This window comes from Sciurus carolinensis, chromosome 5 (assembly GCF_902686445.1).
Source record: "Sciurus carolinensis chromosome 5, mSciCar1.2, whole genome shotgun sequence".
In the NCBI taxonomy this organism is placed as follows: Eukaryota; Metazoa; Chordata; class Mammalia; order Rodentia; family Sciuridae; genus Sciurus; species Sciurus carolinensis.
In genome coordinates this window covers 163460361-163482879 of record NC_062217.1, presented here as the reverse complement: position 1 = coordinate 163482879, position 22519 = coordinate 163460361, and the positions used below count along the sequence as shown (strand labels likewise).

Below are 22519 nucleotides of genomic sequence, written 5' to 3'. Positions count from 1 at the left end.
GATGGCCTACCTGGCTCCTTGCCCAGCTTCGCAAGGTGCATGAGGTGCGAGCTGAGGCTGCCCTGCAGGCCCCTAGGTTTTCCAGCACCGTCCCCATAGCCCACCGCGTGAGAACTCGTGCAGGAGCCTGGGCGTCTAGTGCCCAGGTCCCGTTCTGCACCGTCGGCTCTCAGTGGCGGGGGGAGTGACCTCTGCGCTGCCTCCAAAGTGGGGTTCCCACAGGGGCTGCGAACCCGAGGCTAGGTGTCTCTGAACGCGCGTGTCCAGGGCGGAGGCGGGGAGAAGGTGCTGGAGCCCCGGCAGCCGCACGCAGGGCCGCGCGCCCCCCGCCTGCGCGTCCTGGGCGCGGACCTCCAGGGAGGACCCGGGGCCGCCGCGGGCTGGGACACTCGTTCCCGTCCCCGCCGGCCACCGCCCCCACCCGGGCCAGCGCCTCGGGGCCCCGCCCGCCGGCCTGCCCGGCCGCCGCAGGTGGAGCGGCCGCCGGGAAGGTGCGTGGGGATGATCTCACTCGCGCGCTCGGCGCCGGGAGGAGGAGGAGCGGGAGCGGGTCCAACTTCCGGGTAGTGGCGCCGCACGCCACCGGCGTCTTGCCTTTTCTTCCCCCTCCCCCGGGGCCCCTCGCCTCTCCTCCTTTCCTTTTATTCCCAGCCCCACCCGCCAAAATGAACAGCTCGGACGAGGAGAAGCAGCTGCAGCTCATCACCAGCCTGAAGGAGCAAGGTAGGCGGGCCCGCGGCGCCAGGTGTGGGAGCCGCGGCGGGGGCGGGGACGGCTCCCGCGCCCGGGCTGCGGCAGGTGGACGCGGGGCGGGGGGCGTCGCGGCCGACGCGGCCACCCGGTCGCTCCGTCACCTTGGAGAAGCGCCCTCCGTGCTCTGCGCGCCTGTGGAGCGCAGGCCGAGGACGAGGTGCGAGTGTCGGGAGAGTCGGGCCCCGCAGTGGGAGAGGCGCTGCCGCCTGGGCCCGCAATTGGGGATCCGGGCCAGGGACAAGGACCTGGCGCGGACCCGGGCGCACGGCACCCCTTCCACTCGGGAGAAGCGGGTGGGGCAGGACCGCGGGGCGGCTCTGGCGGCTCAGCTGGCCCTGCTCCTGTCCTTGGCCCCACCCTTGCACATTTGGGGCGCTCGCGGGCCTGCAGCGCTGCTTCACAGCCTTTCCAGCATTTCACTGGGTTCGGTGTAGTTCCTCCTTCCTTAGCCAGGATTTTCAGGCCGCGATGTGTTTTTATCACTTCCCATTTTTAGCAGTGTATTAGTCGGTGAATCAACACCCTGCCGGCGCAGGCTTCCTGAATGAACCGTGTTAGCGCTGGGCACGGGGAAGCCAGGCCCTGTGCACACGTTTCTCTGCTGCTTGTTACTGGGGATTACCTCTCAATAAAGAGCTGTTTCAATCATTTTCATCATCACCACACTTCTGAACAAAGCCAGATCAGAGAGCCATTGCTAATCTAACACATTTAAAAATTTTTTTTACTCTGATCATAGGGTGACGGTCTGAGAATGTGGGTCAAGAAAGAGCAGAACCGTGGAGATTTAGGAAGTAAAAATGGTAGATACTTGTGCTTTTCTGAGTGACTTGCTGACAGGGCCATAAAGTGGAAGGGGCCCTGCTGTGTGTTTAATCTCAGTTCTTCTGCTTCTCTTGGCTCAGCTCAGGAGCTTTGTGAACTTGGAGGAGTGTCCTCCCTTCCTTGGATCTTGTGGTTTAAATCAAGCCCTACCTGCCTAAAGACAGGGACTAAACCAGATGACACGTGGTCCTTTGCAGTACTATGACCTGTTTATCCTTGAATCCACCATCATTCCATCTGCAAGGGCACCTGGACCCCTTTGGGGTCTAGCTCCTAGCAAAAAATCTTAAGACTGTGTACTGTGTGACCTTGGGGGAAATTACTTAACCCTTCTGAAATGGACACAGCTCATTTCTTTATGATATCTACTATCTGGAAAGTGCTGGGTAAATGTTCATCTCCTTGGTCCTAGATTAGCCTGAGGGCATGAAGTCAAGCACCAGTGAATCTGGTGGGTGGGCAGAAAGTCTTTATAGGAAGTCTCAAGTTTTTGTAAGCCCTGCATTCTATTTGGATGTTATTTTTAGACTCCATATTTCTGGACCTATGGAACATTCATTATTAGTAGTATTACTGGATGCTCAATTTTTAAATAATAAAAATTTACCTCCTTTTCATTCTATGTATAATTTCAAGGGTAGATTAACAATGGAGGTAACCCACAAATTGCTTTTATTTCATTTTGGAACACAGTCTCTGTCTCCATATTGGATTAAGGACTGAGAAAAAGGGAGAATTTCTAAGTTTCTGATTCTTCTGTTGTATTGGGAAACAAATCTATGGTATTGGTATTTTTAAAGGCTGTATTTCCTTGATTAAGGGCATATCCGAAGGTAATAGAACAGTTTGACTTTGAAATTTGTGTTTATTAAAAGTGATTTTTTTAAGGGCATTGAGTTTGGTTATATGGGTGTTTTGATTTTTTTCAGCCCATAGTGTGAATTTTTTTTTAATCTCAAAATCAGGGTTTGTCATTGGATTGTTGACTGTGATAACACTTGACTTATTTCAAGAGTATGTAATTGCTGTTTGACTTGTGGAACTAACTGGCAAGCTAGGGATTTGAGATGAGAACACAGGCTCTTTGGGTATCTCCAGTATTATGAGCAATTCAGTAAAGCATTGGTGTGTTATAACCATTAACATTTTGAGTCCTAATTTCACTACCCCTATTTAATAGGAAGGAGAGGAACCATCATTGACTAGATACACTAGTTTCCTTTAATTCCAAGTAAACATGTATTCTTCCCTTTAACAAATACCATGTGGTTCCCACAGGTGGGGCCCATGTGCTGGGCACTGGGGGCAGAGAGAGTGAACTAGACAATTCTTGCTTTTGCTGTTTTTCTTTTTTCTCTAGTAGACCTCATTGATCAAATAATCATACAGGTAAATGTAGAATTACACTTTTTTTCTAGTATAGATTCTTTGACATGGAGTTGTTGGATTAGAGGTCATGTACATAATAAAGTTCTGCTAGACAGTGCAGAAATGCTCCCAAGTATGGCTGTATCAGTTCCCATTCCCCCAAGCGGCATCCCTGTCCCCACATGCTGGTTAACATTGACTGTTAGCCATCCTTATTAGCTTGACAGCCAGACAAGTTTCTGAATTTTTGCCAATTGAGTGGCCAGGATGGTACCTTTAAGAATTTGTATTGCCCTTGTTATCGGAGAAGTGGGAAGTCTTTTTATGTGTTTATCGGGCATTTGAGTTCCATCCTGTGGTTCCTTCCTTTGTGAGCTTGAAGTCTTAAAATTTGAACCCATTCCTCAGGAGGCTGTGCAGAAAGAAGGCCTAAACTACAGCACTGACAGCAGCTTCCCTAACGTGACGCCTTCAGTGGTGTGGCGCATGAGGTTGCTTTTGACAAAAGTTGTGAAATGCAATGACGGAGTCTGTCATAATATGAGCAATCTCTAATTTATACTTACCATTCCCTAAGCTCTGTGTCTTATAAATCACACCCACTTCTGAATTACTTCAAAACATTGTATGTTCCTTTCTAGTGAATGGTATAATTAGCTATATTATGTCTTTCTAGAAAGTTATATTATGTCCCTTAAAAAAAATTAGCCAGTGTGTGATTGCTTATGCTCAAGCAGATGTTGAGGTAATGAGGTAATTCTCCTTTTGTCTTTTTTTCAGGCTTTATTTTATTGGGACTGATTGACATCTTTAATGCACAGAGAAATGGCAACTTTGGGTACTATTTCCGATGCATATTTCCTAGCTACTAAAGTGGACATTTCCCTTACAAAACACCACACAATTTGCTCTCTCTCCAGAATTCTGTTGTAAAATGATAGACTTAGTTCAGCATTTGTTTAAGGTGCCTGATTTTCTGTGTAATTCATTGAACCCACGTGTGCTGAATATTCATAGCCAGGCACTGTGCTAGGCATCAGAGATAGAGAGATGGGTAAGACCTGGTCCCTGCTGGTGAGGAGTTCCTGGCTGGTGGTGGCAAGCCTGTCTGTACATTCCAGGAAGAGTGTCTAATTTCTAGTTGGGGTCATGGATTCACATCCTTTGGTCAGGAAGCACCTTGATTGGCAGCCTCCATGAAGATCCATGCAGTGAAGTAGTTGTCCAGAGCAAAATGATCTGCTGTCTTCAGAAGAGAGTATACAACTGGGGTGACATAAACAATAGGTGCTCACTAACCACAGTGATGCCAACCATCTGGAGGTCAAAGTTTTGAAGAGAGTGATTGCCATTTACCAGTAGGGATGTTCTTTTTTGTGTGTGTGTGGTGTTGGGTATTGAAGCCATGCTAGGGAAGCACTCTACCACTGAGTTGTAGCCCTAACTAAGGACGTTCTCATGTAAGACCAAACAACAACAAATCCCCTGGATGTTTGGGCTGTTGTTGGGTAATACTATCTAAAATGGATATTCTTTAGATTTTTTTCTGTACTGGGGATTAAACCCAGGTCCTGGTGCATGCTAGGCAAGTGCTTTTCCACTGAAAGGTAAGCTGCATCCCCAGCCCAGATGATAGGTTTTATAGCAAGCCAATCTTTCACATTTAGAATTAATATCATTTCCCCCAAGTTATTGAGCTGTTGCTTAAGGTTCAGATGGAAATTCAGTCAAGCTCATTCTTAGAGCTGAGTTAGTAATTCATGGATGCTTCCAGTGTTTCCCTGGCTTCTGGGTCAGAAAGTAGCTGGAGCATTATTTTGACAGAAAGAGGCCAAATGGTTGCCTATCACAGTGACCCTATTAGTTTGGAAAAGTTAAACCATTGTAGTCATTGATCCATATGAAGTCACTCAGTAGAAAGCAGTTTGGAATTAAATGGTTGCCTTGGTTTCAAGCACAAACTTGGCCTTACACCGGTGTTTTTTAAATTGTGGTCCAGGGACCAGCTACCTTTGAGCTACCAGATACCTATTGGAAATTCACTTTTCTTCCTGAGTTGGTGAATTATTGCAGAGGAGACCCCAGGCAGGCAGCGCTCCAGGAGATGGGTGCTTAGCATGGCTGGGGAATGACGTCTTCTAGTCAGAATCCCTCTGTTCACTTAATACTTCCTTTGGGTAGGTGAATCCTGTATGGGTTTTATTTAAAAAAATTAAATTATAGAATAATAATCTCCTTCTTATAGAAAACAACTGCATAAAGTGAAGAATACAATTACCTGTCCTACTAACCCATTGTTTCTCAGTAGTTCTTTTATTATTATTCTCCTCAGGAGCCTTTTTAGACATTTTATGTACTGCGACCGTTCGGAGGGCCATAAACCATCTCAGTAGCTAAGGTTTTTTTTGTTTTATTGAGAACGATAGTACCCCCTATGGACAGCTCCTGTTCTATCCCATTCCCATTTCTCAAAGTTGCTACTGTTAATCTTTTGTGGTATTTTCTTCCAGAAATTGTGTGCTTCTATGTACACACATATTTTAGTACCTAATACGTAATTTATGTCACCACATAGAGAATTACATCATTAAAAATTGATTAGATAATGTTCTACTGTATTCATCTGCCACAATGTAATGTCCTCTGGATGAATGATTCTGGTTTTTTTTTTTTTAGTATTTAAAATAATGTTTCCAATAATGGATTCAAGTTGGAGACATCAGTATGAATTCATATTTAGCTTAATGCAGATAAAGATGGTTACATATAGAAATACAGGTATGCACATGTAGTTGGGTTAGTGCCCACAGGTGTGTTTTCTTCTTCTGCCAGGTGAGAGTCCACATGCACTGGTAGCAATGAACACATCTAGCACCCAGAGCTGGGTACTAATACCATGAAAGGAACAGGGTTCCTGGGAGAAATGGTAGATTCTAGAAAGATAGAACATGAGCCTGGGGCATCTGGTGGTGCCTGAAACTAAGGAAGTGAACAAAATAATAAGCCTACAGTGATGTGGCTTGTCAGAGACACAGGTGCCAACTGAAGGAGCTTCCAATGGGCAAAGATAGAACAATTTGAAAAACAAGATATCGTATTTTAACCCCAAATATGAAATAAGTATTTGTGAGTCTGTACTGATAGAAGTGATTCAATAAATTAACAGGTTCTCATGCAGAACCATTCCAAATAATTTTTATAGCTTCCTCCACTTAAAAAGGTGTAGTCTTAACTCCCCCATCCTTAAGTGGGGGCTGTACATAGTGACTTCTTTCCAGAGATTCTGGTATGAGAAAGGGGGAATAGAGTAACTCACAATGGAAATCTGACAGACGCCACCTCAGCGAGGTGATGCTGGTCATCAAGAGTGGTAAGTCATGCTGATGATATGTGTCCTCGATATGGTGTAATAAAAATGGCACTTTTTCTCTGTGATTGTCTCTTAAAAACCTATAAGCCCAGTCTACTCATGAGGAAAACATCAGACCAGTCCCAGTTAGAGACGTTCTCCAGAACACTGCCAAAGTCTAAACCAATCAACCAATTAAACAAGACCAAGAACCTATCAGAGTCAAAAACTGAGGGAAGTGTGAGAAATTGTCACAACCACGAAATGCCTAAGGATATATGGCATCTAAATGCAATTTGGCATGCCTGCTGGGATCCTAGAGCAGAGGAAGAATATTAGGTAAAAACTAAGGAAATCTGAATAAACTGTGGACTTTAGTTCATGATAATGTGTCAGCATTGGTCCATGAATTGAAACAAATGATCTGCAGTAATGTTTATAGTAGGGAAGACAGGGAAACTTGGTACAGTTGGTCCTCCATTATCCTTTAGTTTCACATCTTTGGAACGAACTTCAGTTCAAAATTATTTGAAAAAAAAAATTGAACATGTATAAGTATCTTTTACTTATCATTACTCCTTAAATAGTACAACATAACAACTACTTCTGTAGCATATGTATTGAATTAGATATTATAAGTAATTTGGAGATGATATAAAGAATGTGGGAGTGGATGCGTAGGTTGTATGTAAATAGTACATCATTTTATGTAAAGAACGTTTCCAGAGTTTGGTATCCACCTAAACCACCAATTCCCTGTGGATACCAAGGAATGATTGTACTATCTTTTGAGTTTTTCTATATATCTAAAGTTTATAAAATTAAAGTTTGTTAAAAATAATAATGCTGCATGCATTCTTGTGCATACATTTATGATATTTGCACATCTTTGGTTTTTTTTTTTGTTTTGTTTTTTGTTTTTGGGTGCTGAGGATTGAACCCAGGGCCTTATGCTTACAAGGCAAGCACTCTACCAGTTGAGCTATCTCCCCAGCCCCCTTGTACATACATTTATATGTACAACTGTAGGACAAATTCTTTTTTGTAAAACATCACTTTAAAAATTTACATAATTGTATGTATCTATGGATAATAGGAAAAATTCTTAAAGTGAAATTGATGGATTTAAGACATGTATATTTTAAACTTCGTCTTGCTTTACATTTTATTCTTTTTTAAAAAAAAATTATTTTTTTATACCTTTATTTATTTATTTTTATGTGGCACTGAGGATTAAACCCAGTGCCTCACACATGCTAGGCAAGCATTCTACCACTGAGTTACAACCCCAGCCCCCTACATTTTATTCTTCTTTTTTTTCTTGTGATGCTGGAGATGGAATCCAGGGCCTCAAGCATGTTAGACAAATTCTTTACCACTGAACCACATCCCTAGCCCATAGATTTTATTCTTTAAAGCTGTTACATAGCTATGCTTTGCTTTAAAATGTAAAAGGAACATGATTTTCATTTTTTTCTCCTTGTTGTGCAAGCTAAACATTTCAAACATAAGTTCTGAAGTTTTTATATGGTTCCATGAAGAGTAATTTACGAGATCCTTTTAGTAACTTGGTTTTGTCTCACATCCTCCGTGACACAAATGGAGGGATGATTCCTGCTTTGCAATGTGTGTTGTTTATTTAGTGTTCTTTTTTTTTTTTTTTTAAAGACTTATTTTGAGAAGTTGTAGGTTAATATAAAAATCGATCTGAAAGTAGACGTTTCCCACATACCTCTTCTTCCACCCCCAGCTCCACTTCCTCTACTAATATCTTGCTTTAATTAGTGTGGTACATTCATGAGAACTGATGAGTGAATATTAATGAATTATTATTAGCTAAAGTCCACAGTTGACGTTAGGCTTCACTCTTCCTATTGTACAACTACGATTTTGACCAATATATGATGTACATACAGTATGGTACAGAATAGTTTCATTGTTCTAAAAATTCTGTGGTCTACCCATTTATTGCTCCTTCCCCCAGATCTTGGGGCAACCACTGATCTCTCTGTTGCTTGCACAGTTTTGCTTTTCCCAGAAGGTCACATAGTTAATTTCATACTATATGTTGCCTTTTCGGATGGGCTTCTTTCACTTAACAATATACATTGAAGTTTCCCCTCTTTTTGTGACTTGATGGCTCATTTATCTCTCTTTATCACTGAATAATATTTCATTGTGTGGATACACCACAGTTTGTTTATCCATTCAACAAACATTTAAGAACATCTTGGTTCCTCCCAAGTTTGGGCAATTATAAATAATGATGTTATATTTTGGAAAGCAGTATGGAGATTCCTCAGAAAACTTGGAATGGAACCACCATTTGACCCAGCTATCTCACTCCTCGGTTTATACCCAAAGGACTTAAAATCAGCATACTACAGGGACACAGCCACGTCAATGTTTATAGCAGCTCAATTAATGATAGCAAAACTATGAAACCAACCTAGATGCCCTTCAACAGATGAATGAATGAAAGAAAATGCGATACATGTAAACAATGGAATATTAGCCTTAAAGAAAAATGAAATTATGGCATTTGCAGGTAAATGGATGGAACTGGAAAGAGCATGCTAAGTGAAATAAGCTAATCCCAAATAACCAAAGGCCCAATGTTTTGTCTGATAAGTGGATGCTGATCCATAGTGGGGGTTGGGTAGGGAAGAATGAAAGAACTTTGGATTGTACAGAGGGGAGTGAGGGGGGGGAGGGGCAGGTGGTGATGGGAAGGATGGTAGATTGAGACAGACATTATTACCCTATATACATGTATAAAAATTTTTTAAAAACTATTTATCACTGTCAAAAGTTAATGAAAAAAATAAAAGTTAAAAAAATAATGATGTTATAAACATTGGTGTGTGGGGGTAGGGTATGAAATTGTTCTGTAGTTCTGGTTAGATCAGGATCCTCAGATTGGGTCTCAGGAGGCTGTATTCCTGGGCTGTGACCTCACACTCCTATTCAGCTCCCGCTTCTCCAGTTGATGAAACAGGAAGCTGGAGGGGCTGGACCTGAATATTTCCCTCCCTCAAATCCATTAGACTCTAGTAAGACTGTTTCTCTTGAGAAGAAGAACAGAATGCCCTGGGCATATTTCAGAGTGTCTGCTTTTCTCCTCAGCCTGCCAGGGACAGTAGGGAGGTTCTCTTTGATTTTCTCTGTACAAACCTGACAGGGTTTCTGAAGTTAAAACTAACAAATTTACACCCCCACTCAGACACCCACATTTAACTTCACACTTGCCCATACCGAGCCTCCAGCAATTTGTCAATTATAGTTTAGATTTTCCTGCCTTGCTATTAGTTTCTGAGGAGTTTCTGCTCCTGGGCATCTGTTCCCATAAAATTTTTCTTAAATTTTTTTTTTTATAGATGTTGATGGACCTTCATTTTATTCATTTATTTATATGTGGTGCTGAGAATTGAACCCAGTGCCACACACATGCCAGGCAAGTGCTCTACCACTGAGCCAGAACCCCAGCCCATGTTCCCATAAATTGTCGTTGTCTATATCTGCCTGTGGGTCCCTCCAATTTTGGGGGGTGGCCCTATGACATCAGTTCTCTAAGAAGAGTTGTCGATTTTCAGTGTGTTCTCCTTTTTTTGTTGTTGTGAGAAAGAAGTGATTTATAGGGTTCTCACATGCTGGATCAGAAATCAGACATATATATTTTAGAGATACTCAGTTTCCTTCTTTTCTGTTGGTTAATTTGAAGTCATAAATATAGTTTTGTTGAGAGTACTTCTTAATCATCATTAATTCATTAACCCTGGACTCTGTGTTCTACCAAGTATTGAGTGAATTTCTGGTTTGCCATAATTTCTTTTCAGATATGAAATCTGTTACCTTTGTTTTTTGATCAGCTTTTTCCAGCACTGTTTTCCCCAGCTTTTATAATGATTTAATTAACAAGTGAGGTATAAATGACTTCTCTTTCTACTCTGGCTTTAAGAGGAGGACCCACTGGGATGGGTGTAGAAGGGAATCATGCCCTAATTGAACACCGTCTTTTGTGACTCATGTCCTCATTCCCCATTAGTAACATTTCAAGGCTCCCAGAGTCTCAAAGGTACACACTCAATGAATGTAAATCTACATTAGAAGATCTCATGAGGCCGTGTTTCTCTGGTTACATTTGGTGGCTATTTAAATTTTCACTTTGATTAAGGATTTCCATGTAACATATGATGCAAAAGACCTATAGAGAGGAGAGTTTGTGCTCTTTCATGAGTTGCTGGTGCGAAGCCTTAGGTCCATTCTTCCTCCCTGCTCAGTTTATCAAATGCCTGTTATATGTCGGGCATCATGTGGATGTGGGCATCTGGATGAATGAAAACACTGTCTTCACCCTAGAGGACTATTTCCGACTTAGTGCTTTAGTGCATTGTATACAGTAATGCTCAGTAATGTCTTCTGCCCCGAGTGACTAGAAATCAGGAGACAGGTCCGCTTTCAAAAAGTGTGGAACTTAAGTTCTCTATGCATTTCTGTCTTCATTTGTAAAATGGGAGTGTTATTATTTGGCTCAGTTGTTTTGCATCACAGATTCCAGTGAACACAGTCATTCATTCAACATAGGCATGAGCTCTGTGCTTGGTATTTTGCTAAATGTAAGGCATAGTGCAACTGAGTGGAAGGAAGGGTGAGAAAACAGATCTGTATGCAGATAATTTATGATGGCCACACATAGGGACTCTAACAGAGCTACAGGTTTAGTTCCCTTATCTAAGATGTTTATTTTGTATTTTTTAAATTTTGGAATATTTGCATAGACCTTACTAGTTGAGCATTCCTAATGGGAAAATCTTAAATCCAAAATGCTCCAAAATCTGAGACTTTGGCACTCAAAAAGTTTCATGTTTCGAAGCATTTTCAACTTCTGATTTTCGGATCAGGGTTGTTTAACTTATATGAACAGGGCATTCTGGTGTCCTATTAAAATAGAGGTGCTGACTGCCTGAGATATGTGAGGAGGGCCTCTTGGAGGAAAATAGCAGTTGCTTTGCATCACAAGGAAGGAGGTGGGGAAGACCTTGCAGGCAGGGGAGGAAACATTTGCAGAGGCACCTATGTATGAGAGGTCTTGCAGGATTCAGGGAGGTCCTGGACTTTGGGTGTGGTGGAATGGCTTGTGGACTCAGAATGGTGGGCAATAGAGTGGGTTCCAGATAGTGAAGCAAGGCTTTGGAGGGTTTTGAGCAAGAAGATGGAAGAAGAAGCTTTCTTTGTCAATATGCTAATTACCCACTGTGTAAAGAACAAACTTGGGATAGAGCAAATCTAGAGCTGGATAGGAGGATTTTGTTAATATTGAGGGTCTGAATTGGGACAGAGATACTGGCCGCAGAGGAAGGGGAGATTGGAGAGTCTTTTTTAGAGATCTGAGTTTGATGATGCTGTGGAGGTAGAGGGAAGTAGACTCAAGTGTGATCCTGTGGTGATCCTGTAAGTAGCCTGGGGGCTGGGTGGAAGGTGACACAGGTAAAGGAGACTCTGTGTGCAGGAAGCAGGAAGTTTGAGTGAAGGGGAATTACTGAGCTCTCTTTCTAACATGTTGACTTGGAGGTGCTTGTAGGACATCAGGACGGAGATGCACAGAATAGTACTGACCAATAGAACTTTCTGGGAAGTTGGGAAAGTTCTGTGTCCAGTGTCCAGAGTGGTATCCACTAGCCACACATGGCTGTTCAGCTCTTCAGATGTGACTAATGTACCTAAAGAATGGAATTTTACATTTTAACTTTAATTGATTAATATTTAAATGGCTGCTGGTGGCTAATGGCTGCCATATTGGACAATTCAGGTTTAGGAAGTGCTGGTTAGAAATGCTGATCTGGAGACTCCAGTAGAGGTAGTCAATCAGTTCGCCTGGGACTGAGAAGTTTGCAGGGACTGCACTTTCAGTGCTAAAATGGACAGTCCCAGGCAAGCCATGAAGGTTGTTAACTCTCACCAGAGGCATTGTTATTGACTTGTGGTTATGGACTTTAGTTGTCACATTTTTTTAAACAAGTAAGTCTACTCAGCTGCCTCCTGGGCTGGCTGTGTCATGATTTGCAGCTTGGAAAGAAAACTCCTTTTGGCATTAGGGAGTCAGAAAATGGAAAACCAGCATGGTTCTTGAAACACGTGCTCTGCCTGATATTCTCCTTGTTTTCTCCACCATCTTCCTTTTTCTTCCATTCTGTACAGTTATGTGGGGTTCCCCACCTTGCCTACACATCAGAATTACCTGGGCACTCAATTCTAAAGAAAAGCAAAGGGTGCCTGAGCCCCACCCAGACTAGTCCAATCAGAATCTTGGGGCGGGGGGGAGGAGAGGTGAGGGGACCAGAGTCCGTGTGACTGCAGAGCTCACGGCCCCAATCTACTGTGCACCCAGGATTGAAAAGTACGACTTTCAGATGTGCTTCCACTGTTTTGCAGCAAACGTTTCTTCACAACAAATGGTTTGCACTTGATCTTTAACCCCTTTCCCCCTCCCTTTGTTTGGTGAAGGATGATGGCACCCTGGGTTTCAGATTTTTTCAGTTGGCCATCTTATGGGCTATGTGGAACAAAAATAATCCAGGGAATCAGGGTAGCCTGATCTCTTTTGTCACCCACTCAAGATTTGATGAACTTTACTGTCTGGTATTGACCATCACTAACATGTATGGAACACTTCATGTGCCTAGATGCATATGTGAACTCATTTACTCTTAATAACAACTCTGTGAGAGACACTGTTTTCCAGATGAGGAACCTGAGACTCCAAGAGACTAACTGACTTTTCCCAGCTCCTGTAGCCAGTGAGTGCTCAGGCTGGAAGTAGGGTGTACATTTTAATGACTGTCCTAGATGATGCTATGTTATGGTGACTTTTAATATACCCATATACCTTGGAGACAAAGTCTCTCCAAGCTGTGAGGATCTGTCCTGTAGCAGAGAGTTGGTGAGATTCCTCTCTTCTTAGGCATTGATTATTTCAGGGTTGGAGGATCTCTGTCATCAAATCACTTAAGTTGCACAAGTTTACTTTTTAAAATTTTCAAACTCTGAGCCAGTCCTGAAATAAGCCCGTGACCCCTTAACAATGTTCCCTACCAAAAGAGTGCTGAATAATAACATAAGTCACTTCAGTTTTTACTCGTTTTACTGAGAATGGGGTTACCTATGTGTCCCCCTGTGATACTTGTGTATATGTTTGTATACATGTTGTTTAGGGCAGCAAACTTGGCTTTTTAACCTCAAATGCATGCTTTTCTGTCCTTTTATGCCCATTTCCCAGTTATCCCCTGCCTGGTTTCAAGTGGTTGAATTCTTATACTTCTGCTTTCCTTTCCTTGTATCTTGCTTTTTTTTTAAAAAGTCTCACATAGTCAACAAGAAAGCATGTTTTCTGTGTTTTACACTAAAATATGATAGGTGAAGGGTTCTTAATTAATGCTTTTAATAAAGACCCAGTAATTGAGAGTTTACAATGTTTCATCTGTGTTCTATTGGCAGTATAGTGGAAGAATAGTATGGGTGTTTTAAAAAGCTTTCAAAGCCATTATCCGATGTTTTAAATAGAAAAAAATTTCTTAATGTCAATATGAGATTATGGTTTTTTAAGCCTGTATTATTTGTGTGGATGTCAGTAAAGTAGGGCACCAATAATAGAGCGTTAAATCAATTTTGGTTTTTCAACTTCATCTACAGATACTTTTAAATGTCAAGTAATCTAAATCAAAGTCCCTCAATAAAATATTTTTGTTTTTATTTTTTGAAGCAGTCTTAGATATATTAGTAAGATTCGGGACCATGACCAATGGTGAAAATGGATGTTTGTCGAGTCTCTTTCTTAGTTAAAGGGGCCCCATCTCATTGATTTTTCAGATCCAAGGACAGTTTAGTTCATCCTCAGTGGTTGGGGTATGTGTGGTGGGGGCTGATGAGGGACTGAAGTGCAAAGGGCTTCATTCTGAGGTCAGTCACATCTTTTCTGTTGAAAATGTAATTATTTTTAAAAGTGCTCTTACCTTTATAGGTGTACATTCAGAACTATTTAATGGGCTATCTAATTTTCAAGGATTTGGGGAGGTGGGGCTTTAATAAAGTTGTCATTAATTCTTTATGTTCATGGGGTGCTAATAAAACTTCTGGACAGTGGTGGTAATCTCATAAACATAGATTAATTAATGCCTTTAATAAAGACCCAGTAGTTGGGAGTTTATAGTGTTTCGTGTGGGTAGAATTGGCAGTATAATGGAGCAATAGTATGTGTGTGTTAGAGAAGCTTGCAAAGCCATTATGGGATGTTTTAAATAGAAGAAGTTTAAATAAGATGTTAAGATTTGTGTGCTGCCATCACTGTGGGTTCCCTGAACCCGTAGGCTCACTAGAGAAAGCAGAGTGTGCACTTTACCATGTTGGTTGTTTATTTCTGGGCTGTTCTTTGCCCCAGTGCTTAGAATCATACATCTTTAGACTTGATGACCACATTATCACATTATCTGTGATGTTCTTGAGGCCACTGCTTTCTGATTTTTTATTTTAGATTATTCATAGAGATAGGAAGTTTTTTTTTTTTTTTTTAAAGAAAAATGGAGTTTTTTTTAGGAGCTAAATCCCAATTAAATTTTTTAAAAGATCAAAGTTTAGCCTGATGATTCACTGACTTTGTGGTACAGGGTGGACTGGGATGGGTGGGAAGTAGTTGGAGATTTACCTTAGGTGTTTTCTTCCCTCCATGATCTTAGGTGGTTGCTTTAAGCTTCATCTCAACAGTGAGGATACCTGAGAATGGTGTTTTTGCTAAAAGCCAAATAAAGGTCAGGTTATTTTACTTTTCTAGCTATAGAGGATTTTAAGTAGAGAACTTTTATCCCCACGTAGTTGGAAATATGTCCAATGTACACATATTCCCAACTGAATGAATGGAGTCTGGCAGTTCCTGGGGTGGCTTGGTGACTGCCGGTCTTGCCCGGAAATAGTTGTTCTTGGCCAGATGTTCATGGTGTCAACTTTTTGCTCCGGAGAATGCAGATATGTGACATTGGAGTGTATGCTTTGCTTTCTAGAGGTCCATTCCTAAATGAACCTCTTGATTGTAGCACCACAGACTCATAGTGATGGAGGAACTTCAGGGAATACCCTCCTGAATCCTTTCACAGGACAGGGTACCTTGCATGGAGGAGGAGCAGCGGCTTGTCATGGGGCCCTCCTGGCTCTCACAGGTCTTCCTAATGCCCCGGGGAATGCTGGGGGTCAGCATGATGGGCCATGTTTTCTTCCTTACTCTCCAAAGCGGGAGCCCTTCTGGCCTCTTCTCCATCCTTCCCCAGCCTAGCAAAGAGCTGGTGGGGTTAGTTGAGTTCTTGGGCTTTCCCACAGTAAACTTTCCACTGAGTTGTAATGTTGCTTTCCTTTTTTCTTTTAGCAATAGGCGAATATGAAGACCTCCGAGCAGAGAACCAGAAAACAAAGGAGAAGGTTTGTGCTTTACCCTTTTCTTCCCTTTTCTTCCATGTGTGAAAGCCTAGGCAGCGTAGCGTATTGTTCAGCCACCAATTTCAGTTAAATGTGAATGAGGGTTTTTTTTTTTTTTTTTCCTTTTCTCTTGCATGTGTGGTTCAAGCTAATATCAACTCCAGGCTCCAGATGGTAAAGAATAGCAGGCATGCCACAGTGGGCGCAGCTCTGGGAGATTAACTACGCGGCTAAATGTGTGGTGAGGCACTGGGCCAAGCAAGCGAGTCCCCAAGAATTGCACTTTTCCCTGACAGTCAGATTTGGGATTCTGGGGATGAAATTGAAGGCCTGGGACATTTGCCTTTAGGACCTAGACATGTGAGGTCCTGGAGAGAAGTCCGTGGAATTAGTGTTTGGTGGTTAGCCCAGATATCTCCATAACCCTTCTGTATGGGTGCTTCCTCTGCCTGCATGAAGAATATGCCAGAAGTCGAAAGGCACCCAGTGTGAAGAAGGGAAGCCTGGTGAAGGGGAAGGCTGGCCGTTTTATTTTTTAACTGTTAAGTAGCTGAATTCTATCTGCTTTTATAAAGTATATCCATTTTGACTTTAGAAATGTCTATAAGATTTGGGAATGTTTGCTGATGTCCATCTATGTATCCATCCACCCCACGTGCACCCCTACGTATACACATACACACGTACATATACATGTGTGGTGTGCATGCATGTGTGTTTGTGTATGTCTATATCCCTCTGTAAATTTAAGGAGGGACAAATAGAAGGTCAGAAAGATAGAGGGAGTGAGTAGAAAATGAAAAATAGGAGAGAAGAAACAGTCCTGTCTGGTTGTTTTTAGATATAAATGAAATTTCCTTCAAAGATTAATTTTTTTGGTAGACCAACTATTTTAAAACATTATATCCCTGGTGGGAAATTAATAAAAAAAAAGTCCTTAGTGGTTATTAAATAAGAAGGTAGTTGTCACTGCTATAAATTGTAAAACCTCATCATTAAAATTTCAGAGTAACAGTTTAATAAAAATTGGCAGTGAGCTAAATATTTGTAGACCTTGTAGCCTATTTGGTGTTATTTATTGGACTGTTGAGAATTATATTTAACTCTTTCACTCATGAATTTGCCACCTTTAGCTGTAGTGTGGTTGGTGATATTAATTGTAAGTACTCTGTTTCAAAGCAGGTTATACTAGATCTTCGGATAATTATTTTCCACCTGGTTTTAAGGGTCCTTTGCTCTTTTGTAAGTTAACCCCTAGTAGTCTGTGAAATCTTAAGTTTCTTCTCTTTCCTTCATCATACAATTCAGGGATGCTAAGTGGGGATGATAAAAATGTCCATGGTAGAAATGGCTGGTGCACACATCTGTGTTAAGGGAAGACGTCCACAGAAAGGGACTTGGCCAGATATTTCTACTTCCCTCACCATAACCACTCAAGTCACAGATGTCCCGAGGGTATCAATATGTGAAGAGGGTGTGCTTGGATCTGGAGTCTCTGAAGCCCCATAATTTTAAAGCACATGTATTGCATGATGCTTAGGTTAGCTAACTTGATCCTCTTTCCTGAGTTACCCAACCTCCAGCTGGAGGAGGAGAAATAGGCTACCGGATTTTCAGCTCATCGAGTCTTGCATGGCTGCTCCTGGCCCTGGAGGGTTGAGGGCAAAGCAAGCTGGAAGGTGGTTGATTCGGGAGAACTCACTGACATGCCCCAGGATACATGACAGACGAAGCAAACACGTGTCTTCATACGATAGACAAAGAAGGATGCAGACAGAAGTCAGTAACAGAAGAGTGAGAAGACTGAATCATTTTTTATTTACCTTTTCTTCTTCATCCTTGCTGTATGTAGACCTAGCAGCACCCTAAAAATAGGAGGTGCTCTGTAAGCTTCTGTTGGTAGTGGTGATGGCTGTTTAACTGAGAGCCACTTTCTGCAGGGAGGTTTTAAGTGACCCGTCTGTTATACAAGTGGAATTATAGGTAAAATGCATTTGGCCAAAGAAGGATTATACACTACCCCAGCCCATTAACTGTTTACATGCGTCTCTGTGCCGTGTGGCCTAATACTTTTGTAACATCTGTAGGCATTGTTGACCTGCTTCTGTCCTAATTCTTAAAAATAACTATTAACAGAAATGGGAAGAAAAGAAATGAAAGCAATAAGGAATGCTGTGTGGTTGGGTAAAACAAAGTAGAGTGGTTTTAAGTTCACTGCACTCTGTTTACCTCCTGTTAAAAGACTAGCTTGCTTATTACTGCAGATTTTTTTTCCCCAAAAGGGGGGCCATGTTACAAAGGAGGGAAGTATATAATAAAAGCCTTTTATACAACATAGAATGAGTAAAAGCAGCTTTAGTCCCGGAGGTGGTAAATGGAGGACACCATTTTCTCTGGGAAAGCACTTTCTTGTGCCGGGCTGGGTGAGCTTTGTCCAGTTCACTTCAGGAAAGACACCGCCATCTTTGTCTCATGGCTCCCACCTAGAGTCTAGTTAAATCCATCAGGGACAGCCTTCTAGAGGAAGGCTTTTTAATTTTTTTCTCCCATATTTAATTCGATATGGGGAAATTTGGCATGAGTAGGTGGAACAGAAAAATAGATGGCAAGGTATTTCTCTCTTCCATGTGTTCCTGTTAGGTCTAATTCTCTTTGTTGCCAGTCAGGAGCCTTGTCAACGGGCAGGATCTGCTGGTCTGATCGGGGTCTTCTCTGTTGAGGCAAGCGTCAGGATGCATGATCTTCAGGGAAGGCAGTTGCTTATGAGGCTGTTTTCTAAGAAGCCACTGTGGGACATCATGTCCTCCTGTCTCTCTCGTCTAATGCATCAAACAGCCCTGTGCTGGCCCCATCACCCAGGTGCGAATGGGACCTTGGCTAAAGGGAGTTTCCTGAGGTCACACAGGTAGTTAGTGGCAGAGTTAAGATTCAAACCTGGGTCTTCCAACCACAGTGCTCTTATAAGCAGGTAAACTGATGGGAGCAAAGTGACTTTTCCCACAAAGGTCCTGGTTTTATTCTTTATCATTAGTATGTGAATTTCCCACAGCAAGTTGTCAGACTCAGTACTTTTCTGGGTCATATGCCCTTACCATCTATCAGTTTGTGTTGAAGAATTGAAATATGAAATTAGTCTTATATCAGAAAAATTCGTGTGTGTGTGTCTATCTTCCTCCTTTGCAGGACTCTGACTGGGAGCAACAGAGTGTGGACCATTTTATGGTTTTTATCAATAACTTTAAGGATGGAATCAGATTCTGTTTGAGTTTATAAGAAAGCTTTAAAAAAATTTTTTTTTTTTTTAGTTGTCAGTGGACCTTTATTTTATTTATTTATATGTGGTGCTGAGTTTTGAACCCAGTGCCTCGCACATGCTAGGCAAACGTTCTGCCACTGAGCCATAACCCCAGCTCAGGAAAGCTTTTTAGAAGGAAAACCTTTTTGTCAAATGCCTTTTGAGCACCAAATTATAACGAAAAATACATGAACGTCCAACTCTTGAGTTAAAACTCTGACTGGGGCACAGACAAGTGGACAAGTATCTATGATGAGTTAACAGTCATAGTGTAAGCAGATGTCTGGAGCCTGGTGGTGGACTGGAAAAAGCACAAAAAGACAAGGTTCCTGTTCCTCCCAAGTGACAAAATTGGGTGGACTTGAATATTTGGCTTATATGTCATTTATTTTAAAAACTTTTTCTAACTCTCTTGCAAACAGACTTAATTGCTTTTTGTATTAAGCCATCTGTATATTTCTTATGTACTTGTCATATTTATCAGCCAGAATTCATTACTATCAAAATATTAAAAAGGTTCCTAAGCAGTTGGTGTGGCTTGCCTTAAAGTGTAAAAGAATCTTGAGACTTTTGTGTTTTAACCTCAAGGTAAGTAGGGATTATGAAAGAGTGCTACTTGCTACTTTTCCCATTACTTTTTGCCCACTGTCTAAGTAGGATCATCAGTAGTATGTGAGAAAGTCAGAGGGCCTATCACATTGAAGTTAGCAATTCTTCTCAGTCTGTATTTTGGGGCATGGCAAAAGAGATGATGATACATTTGGAATAAACCAAATTAAAGTGTGTCCCTTTGCCTGTGGAACAGTCACCATATTTAAATGTCAGTCATGCTTCTACAATTGAAGGGCTTTCTCTTATGACTCACTCAGGATCTTTGTCATAATCCTTTGGGTTTTTTCCTATATGGGCGAAAAGCCTCATTGGGCTTTGAATGGAATGGCTTTCACATTTCTCAGGGTGGCGGGGTGTGTGTGGAGTGTGCATAGAAAGAAGGAACTCTGTACAATAGGAGAATGTCTGTCGTTAAATAGTAAGTATTTATGTTTAATATTATGTTCAGAGATGGAGTTTTGAAATGCATAAATGTTTAAGTGGCTGATTAGGAGCCGTTTGGGCAAGCTGCTGTACCAGTGCGTCAGGCGCTGTCAGCTTGCCAGGAACAATGACTGAAAAGGGAATGAGGCAGACACTTTCCAAGACTTGTGTTTCAAGAAGCAAGATATATGATAGTGTTTTCATGTTGGCTCAGTTGTCTATTGTTAAAATTTCTTCCTCTTCTGTAATATGCAGAGGCGAAGGTCCCTAAGTATTTTATTTAAAAAAAAAATCCATAAAGAAGCCACTTTAAAGAGCAAGATATGCATCCATTATGCTAACTGTTCATGCATAATACATCCACATACATGCAGTTTCTTTGAGACAGAGTGGCAAGTGGTTGTGCCAGAGAAAAAGTAATTACTTAGCAGTTTGAAAGTGAAAATGAGTCTCTTATTAACAGCAATCTATCCAGAAACAAAGAGCAAGGGTCTCAGTTCTGATGACATGTGTTTCCATCTAACACACAAGACCTAGAATTTGGAGAATGCTGCAAGACAGCTTGGGGGGACAGCTACCACTTCTTTATTGCCTGTGAAAATTGGAGGGAAAGAACTTTGAATTGGAAGAAAGAACACCAAAAGAGAAAGAGAGTGAAAGGAATTCCACGCTAGTGGGAAAGATGTAACATCTTGTATTCTTTAAGGATATACGTGTAGAAATCCAGAAAACATAGTTGAGTTGTACTCAGACTTACACAGGTGGAACAATAGAACTGTCAGTTATTAAAAATGTTTTGATGGTCCTCTCCCTGTATCACCAAGGATTCTAAAAACAGGTAAATCTGCATAATTCTGATGCTGTGCATGTTTCAATTTTAAAATATGGTAACCAGATATGAAAAGAATGAACTTCAAGAGAAATGGCCTGGCGTTGAAACCTCTTGGGACTTGGGGTTATTGCCTCTGCTCTGTGTTCCTACAGCAGGGCAGCATTCCTCTCTTGTGTCAGGTGCCCTTACAGATTGCTTGTTTCATTGTTGGTCTTTCTTGGTAGAGCATATGTTTTGTGAGCACGCAGTGTGAATGGGGTTCCTTCCGTACTCTCCTCAGTGCTTAGCACAGTGTCTGCCTGGTGTAGGTTTGGTATGAATTGTTCAGTGCTTTGAGGAAAGAAGTTGAGATATTCAATAATTACAAGTGATCTTTGATTACAAGTTCGATTCAGTCAGGTGTAATGTATTTGCCTATATATAGGTTGTCCTGTCTTGGTGGTGGGTGTAGGCAGTGTGTCTGCTTCTTGGGCTGCGAACTGTCCAGTCTATAGGATAGCAACCTTCCATTGCATTTGTGCACCAGAAAGATAAAAATGAATTTTATATTAGCTAAAATTAGACTCAATTGAGAATGTTGAGGGTTTTCTTATATAAAATATACACACAGCAAAATATAAAGCTGTCTTGGTGTCTGTGTCAGTTATCTGTGCTTCAGCTGAGCCCTGGTAAGCACCCATTTTAGGGTTGGCAGTGGTTGGATGATGGGTGGGGGGAAAGAACTCAGTTGGCCAGGTGGGGGTGGGCAGGTAAGGAAGATGCTAGTTCATACTGGAAGGACTTTACTCTGCAAATCAGCCTGCCAGTGCTCTGAGATCTTGCTTTGGTTTTAGTAGCCAGGTATCTGCCTGGATGAGGCTTAAGGAAGAGGTATGGAAAATAGCCAGAGCTTCAGATATTAAGGGTTTTCAAAACCAGCAAAGCCAACGCTTGGTTAATTCACCACTCCATGGAGAGCCAGAATTGAAACTCTAGAATAGCCGTAGTGTTACCCAGCTCACTTAAACCAGCCACACTCATGCTGCTAAGTCCTACCCCAGCCTGGAGCTGCAGAGAATTGTTGGGCATCCTAATTAAGTGACGTGTGCCCAGGAACATCTGTTGCTTTTGCAAAGTCTTCATGAGCAATTCTCAACACAAAAAGAAGCAGTTTTTACAGATGGTGCAGCTGCGTGAGCAGGGTAGAGCAAAGGGTGAGATGGGTGAGGGGCCTCTGTGTGGCAGAAAGATTCAACCCCCTACCAGAAGACCCACAATCCTCGCTAACTTCTCCCGTGTAGAATGATAGATTGCAAAAGATGTTTCTGGATCTACCTAAAATGAAATAAGTGGGTGTTTAGATTCTTGTTTAGTAAATGGCTACATCTTTCATATTTTGATCAGTTCTGGTTTGGAATAAGTGAGCTGCATTTGTAGCATGTGTAAATTCACCCCCCTGCACACACACCCGTTTCAGCCTAGCAGATGGTAAATTCTGTGGCTGCCAGTTCTATCATAATGTGGGTGCAGAAAATAGAAAGCAAAGCAGTATGAAGGCTCCTGATGGAACACAGCTGGGCTTGGGGGAGACCATGTGAATCCATTGGTGGTAACTAGAGGGCTA

The 22519-nt window shown here is 41.9% G+C and overlaps 1 protein-coding gene across 8 annotated transcripts in view; it reads left to right on the top strand.

Annotated features, from left to right (window-relative positions):
- The first annotated feature begins 389 nt into the window (after positions 1 to 389).
- Positions 390 to 22519, top strand: part of Shtn1 (shootin 1) — a 95717-nt gene continuing 73587 nt past the window's right edge. For 3 of the 8 annotated variants that reach the window (XM_047552670.1, XM_047552671.1, XM_047552669.1), the window contains exons 1-2: positions 392 to 723; positions 15705 to 15757. In XM_047552670.1, the coding sequence (XP_047408626.1) occupies positions 666 to 723; positions 15705 to 15757 (111 nt within the window). In that variant the 5' untranslated portion in view covers positions 392 to 665. Of the gene's footprint in view, positions 724 to 3726; positions 3785 to 15704; positions 15758 to 22519 lie in introns of all 8 variants that reach the window. The other 5 variants (XM_047552666.1, XM_047552665.1, XM_047552668.1 and 2 more) reach the window with 5 other exon arrangements.